General features: G+C 42.5%; 1 protein-coding gene across 4 annotated transcripts in view; it reads left to right on the plus strand.

Annotated features, from left to right (window-relative positions):
* The window catches only part of TCP11 (t-complex 11), a 29519-nt gene that overhangs the window by 11719 nt on the left and 4548 nt on the right, over positions 1-13252 (plus strand). For all 4 annotated transcript variants that reach the window (XM_020796163.3, XM_078392703.1, XM_072997406.2 and 1 more), the window contains 3 exons: positions 6941-7164; positions 7406-7590; positions 10729-10892. In XM_020796163.3, the coding sequence (XP_020651822.2) occupies positions 6941-7164; positions 7406-7590; positions 10729-10892 (573 nt within the window). The remainder of the gene's footprint in view (positions 1-6940; positions 7165-7405; positions 7591-10728; positions 10893-13252) is intronic.

Below are 13252 nucleotides of genomic sequence, written 5' to 3' on the forward strand. Positions count from 1 at the left end.
AAAATGTAACAGTTTATGTTTGAATAGCTGGATATTAGGAGTCTTGTTCTTCTTTGTGGCCTCTGTGAATGCACACAATTGGGCTCTTCTACACCTGCGCAGGACCTATCAGAAGTTTCTAGAGCTTAAAGACATGTGATTAGTGAGATGTTCACCCGTGGAGTGCATGCTCTGCACGCCAGAAGCCCCCTCAATTCCACAGCCGCCTAGAGTGGTCACAAGACCAGATGAGCGGGGTATAAATAAAATAAATAAAATAATAATAAATAAAATTTTAGCCACCGCTTAGGTTTGACCTATTTCAGAGAGCTAGAGCGATTGAACAATTATTGAGATCATTACTTTATTTTCTCTTCTCAGTCACTGCTTTTGTTTGGATGCTTCCTCTGTGAGTTTATCCATTTCCTTTTTAAATCAACTCCACCCATTTTTTTTCTTCCCCGGTTTTCGATTCCCTCTGCTACCTCCTTTCCCCCCATTTTTTCCCAGCCTTTAATGACCCCCTTGGCCTTTCAAGCGGTGCGTGCTCTGCACGAATAAGATCCCGCTTACTTACGGTCATGACTGCCTAGGAGAGCAACACCAAACATACTCTTGCACTGAGTGCAAAAAGCTCACTAAACCTGCTATTAAACTGTGACTCCAGAGACTCTGTTCTTACCTTTGGAAGAAATCACTTAATCCGGCCTCCATGGACTCTGCGGCATCTCCTAATCCTTGCCCAGAGTGTCAGAAAAGTCCTCCACTGATTTCCAGCCCAATGACTCCTTAACCTCGTCTGAAGGACCAGTCGAAGTCGAGCTTAACATCGACGTCGAAGGCTGCAGCCTGTCGTTATGACCCTTCAAAAAAGAAAAAAGATAAAACTAAATCAAAGAAGACCAAGAAGTCTACAAAAACGGCACAAGTAGACCCACCCCAATCATTGCTTCCATCACCAATATTGGAAGTCGTCTAGAGACGCTCCAGGCTCGGTTTCAGACAGAGATGACCCAACTTTACCCCCGGCTCAGGCTTCTGCTTCCATTGCTAGGCTTTCACCGAGTATAGACCTATCTCTAGCTGAAGTTCATTCCAGCTTGGCCTTGGCCCATTCAAGCTCTTCTTTATCAGGGTGGGCAATACCTATTCAGGTCTTGGGCTCTGAATCGTCTCATCAATCCCCTCAGAAACATCGAGCGAAGAGACGACACCTCTCACTGGTCCAATATTACCCTCTGCATGGGGAATTCTATTATTATACTGAGCCACCCCAATACCAAACCAGGGAGGCACATAGGGATCTATACCATCAATATGATCCTTATTACCCTGAAGACCTATCTGAGCATATCTACTATGATGAGCCCAAGAGAGTTAGATATGCTTATCCATCTCGATATTTACCCTCCTTGTCACCTTCACCATCACGACACCAACACCGCTCTTCTTCTTTATACCCGACATCAACTCATCACCCGCTGATCCCTCCTAAATCAGTGTGCTCCTAAATGCTTCCTGCAATGGAGCATCAACAACCTCAACCAAAACATGTTAAGCACGCTACCAAACAACCTTGACAACACAATCTCTTCAAGTCACTACTACTTATAAGGGACCTCCTCCTCCTGACATTGACAGGCGTCCCGAATCACACTTGCCTCCAATACAGGAACTTCCTCCTCCATTGTAGACATTGACATTGAAACCTCCATGTCAATCCTCGTCTTCTGACTCCTTGTCATTGATCCAAGATTCAGCATCTGATGCTTTCCGCAAATCACCTTCTAACTTCCCTACCCCTTCCTCAGATGTCGCTGAGAATCACCCACCCTATCCATCAGAGGATTTCACTTCTTATTCCCAACTTATGAGGATGGCAAAATCTTTACAACTAGACATCAAGGAACCACCACCTCCTAAGTAAGACTTAGTATTTGATGACCTAAACCAAGACAAAACACCACCACTTAGCTTGACCTTTATACCGGCCATGCTGGAGTTAGTTAAGGAATCATGGGATAAGCCCCCTTCATCACTACAAATCTTGAGATGTATTGAAAACCATTACAAAACACACGGTCCAGACACAGCCTTTCTTTCCAAACACCCCATGCCAAATCATTGTTGAATCCAATCAATCATGAGCATGAAACAAGTCATCCATGGCACCTACTAATCAAGAGGGAAGAAAGCTTGACATCTTGGACAGATGCCTCTACTCCCTCACATCATTTTTGCCTGAGGGTCACTAACTACCAGGCTTCAATGGGGGCATACCATAGACTGTTATGGAACAAAATCGTACCAGTCCTCGAAGCGGCCCCTGAAGCTTCTAAGACAGAAGCCTTAAATGTTCATGCTGAGGCTTCTATTCTAGCTAAGCAGCAAATAATTGCTTCCAGACACACTTCTAAAGCTATGGCTACGTCTATCACATTCTGGCATCATGCCTGGCTCAGATTGGCAGGCATATCAGATGACACTAGGTCGAGGATTGAGGACCTACCATTCGGTGGTGCTGGCCTTTTCAACAAAATTACAGATGAAGTAATGGGCAATCTTCACAAGATTCGGAAAACTGCTCGCTCATACTCTACTCAGCAACCATACAGATATTAACGTCCCCAATATCATAGACAACCATTTGGCCAACAACCTTTTCACTCTTTTCAGGAACCATACCGACCTTACAGAGCTCAATTGCAAGACCGTCCATTCTCTGGCCCGTCCACCTCGACTACGTCTACCTTTTGACCCCAACAGCAATAACCACATTGACAGCCCTTTCGATGCCCACAAAAAAAGGGTAATCAATACCCTTAGATTCTTATCATCCTCTACCATTACTTCTACAGTGGTGACTCGCTTAACGAGCGCACCGTATAACGATGAATTCGCATAGCAGTCCCTTTTTGGGGATCGCTAATGCGAAGGCATCCCAACCGCCGCAATGGGCAAAACTCGCATTGCGACGCCCGCGGATCAGCTGTTTGGCAGTTTCAAAATGGCCACTGGACGCCCAAAATGGCCACACGCAGCGTTTTTGTGCCCTGCCCTCGCTTACCGAGGGCGCGAAAATGGCGGCGGATGGGGAAAACTTCGCTTAACGGTGAGTACAGAAGCCATTGGAGCGCATTAAACTAAGTTTAATGTGTTCCAATGGCATTTTCCATCCCGTTTAGCGATGTTTTCTTATAGCGATGGTTAATCCGGAACAGATTAACCTCGCTATGCGGGGCACCACTGTACTTCATTCCAAACTAGATTACAGATTTTCCTTACTGCATGGCATAGAATCACTACTGATAACTGGGTCCTTTCTATAATTCGCAATGATTATTTCATCGAATTCAAAAACACTCCATCTTTCAGCAAAATTAAAAATATGCCCTACTCATTAGCCCTCCAAGAAGAAATTTCACTTCTTCTCCAAAAACAGATCCCTCCCTCTGCCCTGCATGATGGCTTTTATTCTCAATATTTCATGGTACCTGAAAAGGATGGAGGACTCCATTCCATTCTCGATCTTAGGAACCTTAACAAATTCATTCAAACCATGTGCTTCAGAATGCTGACACTTGACACTGTCATTCCTTTCCTTTCACAGGGAGACTGGTTTGTTGTCATCAATCTCTAGGACACATATTTTCACATCTCTATTCACCCACATCACCACAAGTTCCTTCAGTTCCACTTCGACAGCATCACATACCATTTCTGTTCTCTCCCATTTGGACTATCCACTGCACCGAGGACTTTCACCAAGTGCATGGCATCGATCGCTGCCTCCGGCTTCAAGGTATCACCATATTCCCCTACATAGATGACTGGCTGATCGCCTCCAATTCCTATCACGATGCCATTAGAGCTATCCAACTTACGTTCAGCACTCTTCAAGACCTCGGTCTCAAAGCGAACTTCACCAAGTGCTATCTTGAACCCTCACAGACTGCTACCTATATAGGAGTTTATCTCGACTCCTGACAAGCCAGAGCTTTTCTCCCTCAACAAAGAATACTCAAACTGAAATGGGCGATCCAACCATTCCAACCTCATGCTTCGGTACCGGCACATCAAGCCCAACACCTCCTTGGGCTCATGGCTTCCACGACTGCTGTTATTCAGCACGCCAGACTCAATATGAGGTTGCTTCAGTCATGGTACCTATCCCTGTTTGATCTCATGACAGATCACCCGTCCAAACATCTCACAGTAATGCGAGAGTTAGCCCTACAACTTACATGGTGGACATATCTTCCACATCTCCTCGTCGGAAGACCCTTCACCCCTCTTCAGCTCACAGTACAAGTTACTACGGATGCCAGTCCATCTGGTTGGGGTGCGCACTGTCGACATCACAAGATTCATGGTCTATGGAGAAAACGAGAACAGTAATTGCACATCAACCATCTCGAGCTTTCAGCAGTTACAAAAGCGTTTCACGCCTTCTTGGCTATCATCACAGGATGTTCAACTCGCCACAGACAATACCACAGCTCTTTATAATGTGAACAAACAGGGTGGCACACATTCCATCTCTTTCCTGTACCTGACCGTCAAACTCTGGGAATGGTGTTGTCTTCATCCTATCTTCCTGGTAGCAGTCCATGTTGCTACAGAAGACAATTCACTCTCCGACCACCTCAGCCGCCTTACCACAAGGACACACGAGTGGTCATTACATGATGAAGTATTTACCCTTCTATGCCACCGATGGGGGACTCCTTCTGTAGACATTTTTGCCACCAAAGACAACACCAAATGCCGCCACTACTGCTCCTGTGCCAGTACAGACAACTCTCTCGGCGATGCCTTTATGATAAATTGGGACAGCAGCTTGCTCTACCTATTCACGCCAATCCCTCTCATTCAATGAACCATCATTCAACTTCGACAGTTCATGTGTCAACCGACTCGCTCCACCTACCGTTGATCCCCAACCTTCTCACACAGGACAAAGGAATGATTTACCACCTGGACATCAAATCCCTGAAACTGACAGCCTGGAGGATACTCCCGCTTGTAAGAGACATATTGATCGAGCTGGAAAACCCTCAGCCCAAATTCTCTACCAAAATAAATGGAAAGCAATCCTATCCTTTGCTAATTCTCACAGCTTACCTACAATACCTTTTTCTTTGAAGACCTTACTTACCTTTATCCTTCATCTTTTTCATCTCGGACTGTCCCATTCCACCTTGAATGTTTATATTTCTGCTATTGTAGCCCACCAACCTTCTCATTCAAATGCAGCTAGACTATTTTCCCACCCAACTTTGAAGAAATTCCTCAAAAGACTCTGCAATATATGTCCTCCACGCCAACCTATTCTTCCTCAATGGTCACTGCAGCTTGTACTCAATGCACTGACCGGCCCTCCCTTTGAGCAATTGGCTACTACCAACCTAAAACCCTTTTCTCTGAAAACTATATTCTTAGTAGCTATTACATCTGCTAAACGAGCAAGTGAACTTGCAGATCAGACCCACCTTTCTTGCAGTTCCATCTGGACAAGGTCACTCTGTACCCAGATATTTTTTACCTAAGGTTATTTCCGAGTTTCACCTCAATCAACTGTTATTACCTACCCTATTTTAATCCCCTTCCACACCTATTGAGCGCATGCTCCACATGCTTAATGTCAGATGCTCCTTGGCTTTCTATATTGACAGAACCAAATTATTCAGAAAAGCACCAAATCTTTTTATCTGTTTTCATGGCCCTAATAAGGGTTCGCCTGCTTTACCCCAGATGTTAGCCAGATGGATTGTACAGACAATTTCTTTAACATATCAATTGGCAGGTAAAACACCACCTGAACCCTTGAAAGCTCATTCTGCTAGAGCACTGTCTACCTCTACTGCCTTCCAACGTGGGCTTGACATTCCTCACATCTGCCATGCAGCTACATGGTCCAATCCATCAAGGTTTGTGACACATTACCATTTGGAAGTCCGGACAAAGCAGGATGCTGCTTCCGGCAGAGCTGTCTTGACTTCCTTTCTACCGTGACATCCCACCATCCAGTAAGTGAGCTTGCCAGTCACCCAATTGTGTGCATTCCCAGAGGCCACGAAGAAGAAAGAGAGGTTACTTACCTGTAACCATGGTTCTTCTAGTGGTCCTCTTTGAATCCACAGATCCCGCCCTACCTCCCCTCTGTCCGTCCTTTTATATAGCTCTTTGGCAGCAGTGGACTCTTATTGGAACTGAGGGGACTTCTGGTGGGTAGAGCATGTGCTCCATGGGGGAACGCACCACTAATCACATGTCTTTAAGCTCTAGAAACTTCCAAGAGGTCCGGCACAGGGGCAGAACAACCCAGTTGTGTGGATTAACAGAGGACCACTAGAAGAACCATGGCTACAGGTAAGTAACCACTCTTTTCTGCTTCTGCTACCGCATACTCTGTCTGCTTGCAGAAGACGTTCTGGGGTTGACCTTCTGATTGATTGATTGGCCATGTGGAACTCATCTGAGGCGATTTTCACGAGCAGAATAAGGGGAGAATTAGAGTCAGAAAACAGGCTTGAAAATGGTTTGGTGTAAAGTGTAATTAGTGGAAATATGGGAAAGGTACTATGCGGAAAATACTTCTGTCCAAAACTTAAAGAAGGGAAAGGGAGAAGAATACTCAAATGAGAGGAGAAGGTAGAGGAACAAGTGTGGATTACTAAAAGGTGTGGATTACTAAAAGGAAAGCACCAAAGATTTCCTCCACACAAACAGAATTTAATATTTAATTTTTCTAAAAAATTTTCAAAAGTATCTTAATCAAGAATCGATTGTCTCTTAATTTTTCACTGTTATTTGTTGGCAACATTTCTGTTCAGCCTGAGGAAAAGAGGAGAAAAATACAAGGAAACTACACGTTCATCCTTTCTTGCCTCTGCTTGCACACTTACTGTATACTGACATATATATTCTTTGTAATTGTTACTTCTTTCTTACTTCTCAGGGGGCCTAGTTTGCACAACAGACTGGCTGCGCAAAGCAGCAGCTGAAGTATCATCATTTGATTTGCTGTCCACCTCATCCACCTCTGAGATCAATGGATCACCTATTTCCTCTTGCCCCACGGCTGACAGAAATGTCTCATCTATCCCTAGTCCTACAGCTGTGCTAAACCAGGCATACATGAACTTGTTGCATTGGGATTTTGGAAAAAATGACTATCCTGAGGTAAGAGGCCTTTTTCTCTGTGCCAGAAAGAGTGGCTTTGCTTTATTTGAAGACCCTTGCCTGTAAAAGCAAGTGCGATGACAACCCCCAATAAGAATGTCCTCAGTTCCACTGTAGACAATGATTCTATTACAGACTTACGAGAATACCTTTATATTTCTTGTTAGCACATAAGATATGTTGTAAATGTTAGATATTTCTGTATGTGATTGTAGGAGAATATACTGTTATTTCTTTGCAGACAGTGTTGATGGACAAAGCTCGTTTGCATGCCCTTCAGGCAGAAGTAAGTCAGCTAACCATTATTGCTGCAGTTCTGCTAGTGAGCAACAGTACATGTGGAAGTAGGGTGTTCAGCACAGCAGGATATGGAGATAGGCTGAAACAGATAACAAAAGCCCTTCTAGTAGGAGTTCCTGATACGAGGTAAGTTAATCAAAATGTTTATGGAGAGATGGCTGTGTCATTCTGCATCAGGAAAAGCAAACATACATAAACAAGAAAAGTATGGCACCTTTAAAATTAACAGATGTATTTCAGTATAAGCTTTAATGGATTACCATGCTCCTCTTCAGACACAGAAATACAGTGTTTGGGCCACAGATTTATGTATAGTTTATGTGGTATAGGGATGGAGTGGGACCAAGTAGAATGGGAAATAAAAATTGACAGTTGCATAGTAATACCTGGTAATGAGCCTCCAATATAACAATGGCACGATTAACATTGGTAGTGAACATTCATAGTGTTGAATTATATTAACATCCTGACAACAGATAGATGTGAATGACATGAGTTTTAGGCTTATCGAGCTGGTACTGTGCCTCTGCTAGTACTTAGAAGGGCTGCATTCTATATCTGTCAATGTTTATGAACCACATTCAGAGGCAGCCCCATGTACAGCATGTTAGAACAGTCCCAGCCTGTACTTTTTCGTTAGCGCAGAAACCAGGAGAATTTCCTGCCCTTCAGAGGAGTGCAATCCCATAAAGATGCAATCTGAAGTGCAAATTTTAATTTTCATCTATGAAGAAACTGTTTAGGACCAAGCTACGTGAAGGACTATTTTCACTCACCCTGACATGCCCTTAAAAGTCTGTCCCAGATCCATGCTCAGTATTGAAGGCCGCCCATTCTAGGGTTAACAAATAAGCATTTTATTATTATTATATCTCACTCCATGCACCGCTTTTATTCCCATTGCTTCTTCCACAACGCAGCAATTGTATTTAGTTTCAATACAACTTAATTATTGTAACGTCTTGCACATGAATACTTGTGTAACTTTATGTATCTGAATGTATCTGTATCTGTATTAGAAACATCTGTATCAAAACTTAGAAACTGCTTTTACTGTAGACTGACCCTGACTTAGATCTCTTCTGACTCTTGCCACAATCACACCAGGGTGCTAACTTTACAAACACACCCTTGCATATCAAAACACATAGTGCTTCAATAGCCTTCTTTACAAACACACCCTTGCATATCAAAACACATGGGGCCTCAATGGCCTTCCATCTGCTAGCTGAGAGATATCGCCCCAAGGAACAGAACTTTCACTTCCCAAAACAACAGGCCTGCTCAGAGGGCAATTAAGGAGATGATTGGCACCCTTGGTATGCGTAGGGAGGAAGCTAAGGTACTTCCAACTTGACACCAAGGGAAAAGCTGTTACTTGAAGGCCACCATATACAATGCAACAATAAACAAAACGACAGAGATAAAACGAATATCTGGGTACTGTCAAATCAGACACATAGTCGCCATCTGAACCTTAAGGCCAAGGGGGCATGCGTATCATATACACATTCAGGTACAGCCAATAAGTCAGACCCACAGAACATCTAGGGCCAATGGGCATAGAGATCCAAAGTTTCGGGTTCAGGACACCAATCAGAATCTAACTGTTTATGGCCCTTTGTGTGTATTCCTATAAAACATCCATGCACCCGTGTTTCGGGGCTCGTCTCTGCTTTTAAGAGATTGGGCCCTAGCTGTGTAATCTAATAAATAATTGGCATTCTATACAGCTGGTTGTCTCGTGTCTTAGTCTGCTGCCTCTGCCGGAGAATTGCCTCGATTTTCGGGGTTAACATTATACTTCTGACAGGCTTGTAAACACTAGGAAGTGGCATCTCCCTAAGCACTGAGAGAAAGACATTCAAAAAGGTGTCCAGCTGGACGAAGTTTACATAAATGGCAATCTGCAAAACAGAACAACCAACAAGCCATTTAGAACAACTCTGAAGGCATATTTTGCTCTGGCCTTTTGTTAAGAAAGGATTTCGTGGAGTAATTGAATGGTTTGTTTTAATCTCCGTTGTCTTAGTATTTGTTGGAATGCTTTGGTTTTCAGCTTGTTTTTTTTACCTGTAGAAGGCTGTTTGTTTTGTTTGTTTGTTTATGCATACATGCATACCCCACCTTTCTCCTTAAAAGGACCCAGGGTGGCTTATATCATTAAAATACAGTGGTGCCTCGCTAGACGATTACCTTGCAAAATGGTTTATTCGCAAGACGATGAGTTTTTGCGATCGCTATAGCACTTTGCAAAATGGTTTTCCCTATGGGCGATTTTTGCTGGATGATGTTTCGGTCCGTGCTTCGCAAGACGTTTTTTTTCCCGGGACCGTTTTCGCAAAACGACTATTTCGACAGGTAGGTCTGTGCTTCACAAAATGGGTGTTTTCGGGACCGATTTTCGCAAGACAGCGATTTTGACAGCTGATCCGTGCTTTGCAAAACGGTTTTCCTATGGGCAATTTTTGCAAAATGGCAACGATTTTTCCCCATTGGAACGCATTAAATAGATTTCAATGCATTCCATTAGGGAACCGCATTTCGCAAGATGATGTTTTCGCAAAACAGTGATTTTCGCGGAATGAATTAACATTGTCTTGCGAGGCACCACTGTACAATATTAAAGCTAACAACAGTGAGTATACAAATACTGAAAAGGTTCAGGCACCATGATTATTTTTATGTATATATTAAACTTTGGAAATTTCCTGAAGTAGTGGTTCCCTTAAGATGTCATGAATAAATATATGAAGAAAAATGTTTAAAAGTAGTAGTAGGTTTCCCTCCACCCTTATGTAGGGTACAATCTTGAGTTGAAGGCAGCAGGGCTCTAGTAGGATAGTCTGGTCAGGAGAGATAAATAGCAGGTTAGGCTGAACTAACTTTGATGTCAGTCCATTTAGTGTAGCTCACATCCTTTCCAAGTTTTAAAATGAGGATGTGAGCTACACTAAATGGACTGACAGTCATGCTTTAATTGGTTTAGCATCAAAATCATGTCTTTTAATTATGCAAAGGGCATAGAGAACAGGATGACCAGGAGTACAATATGGAGTGAAAGAGTTAAAACTGTGGGAAGAGGTATAATTTGTAAATAATGTTATAGGCTAGTTATTTCCCACTTTTACTCCTGACAACAGATATTTTACATGGATTCTATGAAAATACAGTAAACTGACTCCTTTTTGCTATCATGAGAGCCTCCATGTTTAGTCTCAAGGAGCACACACAGTGACTGTCTGCCATTTATTCATGCTTTAGGTTAGAAGATGCTTTACTGGACATCAGCAATCAAATACATCAGGAAATAAATAGAATACTCCATCAGTTGGGGTATCCTGCTCTTACAGCTGACAATTCTGCTGTGCTTAAAGGCCAATTAAAGAGCCTTGTAGATAAGGATAATGCAGTGCGGATTCTAATTGGTGAGTTATAATTGTGATAATATATTTAATATCACATATTCTTGGATATGTGTAGGATAGGCTGTATGAGCATTGATTTTAATTCTATCCTGTTGATCATGAACAATATTTAAAACCCTATTTTGTGCTTGCATTTTATACGTGTATTTCCATATATGCTTGGATTTAGGGAGGCAAATAATATTTATAGGAGAGCATTCTAATTTATAAGAAAACTTTAGAACTATCAAAATATTCCCCCCAAAAAATCTCAAAATATTTCTATTTATTTTATTTATTTGATTTATATACTGCCCCATTACACAAACACTACACTGGGTGGTCTTCAGAAGATTAAAACTTAAAAATACATTCAGAAACAATATGGTGATACAACTGACAATAATTATAACTATAAATATGAATAAGTATAAAAATTTAAAATTAAAATAAAGAAAAAATTGGTATGGACAGCATCCTGCAGTCAATTACTAAAGGCAGCGTTAAATAATTCAGTCTTTACTGTCTTTCTAAACATAAGGAGAGAAGGAGCCTGGCATAACTGTCAGCATTTTATTCCAGAGTAGGGGCCAAAATAAAAAACACAAGATTTGTTTTGTTCATCTCGGTTCCTGTTCCTTCACTGAAAAGTGAGCATCTCAGCTTCCCATTCAGAGCCTTTCAAATTTTCTGCCTCATTGTCTGCTGCTGTTTTTTCCTCCTCAAAGTTAATATTTACTAAGTGTCTTAATTCTTTATTCCTGTATTTTTTTAAAAAAAATGTTTACTTTTCCTCAGTTCTTCCTTTTATTCAACCTGTTTATGGCTGCTTCAGGTTCCTTCAAAAGGTGTGTCAAATGTAAGAATAAAATCCCAGTGTCTGATGGACAAGCTAAGTGTTTGTACTCCCTGGGGGAAAGACACCAAAACCAGCAATGCCAAGTTTGTAATAAATTTTCAATAACGGCGCTTAAGAATCACCAGTCCTGCCTTCTCTCCTACCTCTGGGAGAAATTTCTCCAGGCAATTGACTCTATTGTGGTTACTTCTCCTCCGGCAGCCTCAAAAATAGGTGCTGCCAAAATAAAGATTCAGACAATGGAGCTTCTTTGTTCTGATGCACCTCCAGAATATATATACGTATTGGCAGACCAGCTGGCTTCTGCCGATACTGCTCAACATATGCTGGGGCCTATGGCTCACTCCATCCAATCACCTTTAGCTTTGGAAGTTTTAAATTCACCACAACACCCAATGTCTCCCTCAACATTGAAAGAGTTGACATCGAAAACTTCCAAACTGTCTAAGAAAGGGAAGCAGAAACCCTCTGATCCTCAGAACTCTGAACTTCAGCTAAGTCCAAGGCTAAAAATCCAAGGCTACAATCTCCTCTAAAAAAACTCTGCACCGGGTGATTTACATTCAGAAAGATGTCATGGCTTACCTAGATTCAGCTTCAGAATCTGACATGTTTGAGGACTGTTAACAGGCCTCCCTACATGGCCATTCCCCAGAGTGGGGCTTTCTGCCAAAAAGAGCTCTTGAGAAGCTTCTTCCTGTGCCTGTTCCAGTCATGGCCAACCCAGAACCCCCTCAACCCTGAGAAAGGTCTCAAGCATCTTCTCACTTGCTGGAGCTAAAAGTAAGACTGTTTCTCCACATGTAACTGAGCTGTGTCATTACTACTATTATTATCCAGGTCGGAGTAGCCATGCCCATCACCTTTCTAGGAGCAGTTTGCCTCATTTCACAGACTTCACCATCATGCAATGAATCCACAAATTTCAGACATGATCCATCCAATTTTACATACTTCAGCTCAGTGCTTATGGCATTCTCCTCATCCTGTCAACATTGAATGCTTCGTCTGTATCAGGTCTCCTTCACTGACTTGACACATGGTTTCTTGGTCCCCAAAGCATCCAGAAACCTCAAAGCACCATTCCATTCTGAAATCTGATTCCTTTTTTCCATCTTGAGACACTTAAGGTACTAAGTCTAAACATGGCAAACAACCAGCAGCGAGAGTTCCCCAACCAGATGCTTAAAGCCCTCAGCACTGAAACCGTCAACACTGAAACTGTCAGAATGCAAGCATGGCTCTAGACAACACATCCACTCTTGACCAGAATATTGAATGGCAAGGTTTGGTACCTTGTCCGTTCAATCTTCTAGCTGCCATTAGCTTGCCAACCCTTTGGCTCTACAGCTGCAGGTGTCTTTACTGACCTGTTAAGTTCCTGAAATGCCTTAATGATGCACATCCTAATATATGACCCCTGACCCTCTCAGTGATCCTTATTTGTCACCCTTTCCCAGCTAACGAAACCACAGTTTGAGCCTTTAGCACAGCAGATTGTTGCCTTCTTTCTTAAAAGACT

Source organism: Pogona vitticeps, chromosome 4 (assembly GCF_051106095.1).
Source record: "Pogona vitticeps strain Pit_001003342236 chromosome 4, PviZW2.1, whole genome shotgun sequence".
In the NCBI taxonomy this organism is placed as follows: Eukaryota; Metazoa; Chordata; class Lepidosauria; order Squamata; family Agamidae; genus Pogona; species Pogona vitticeps.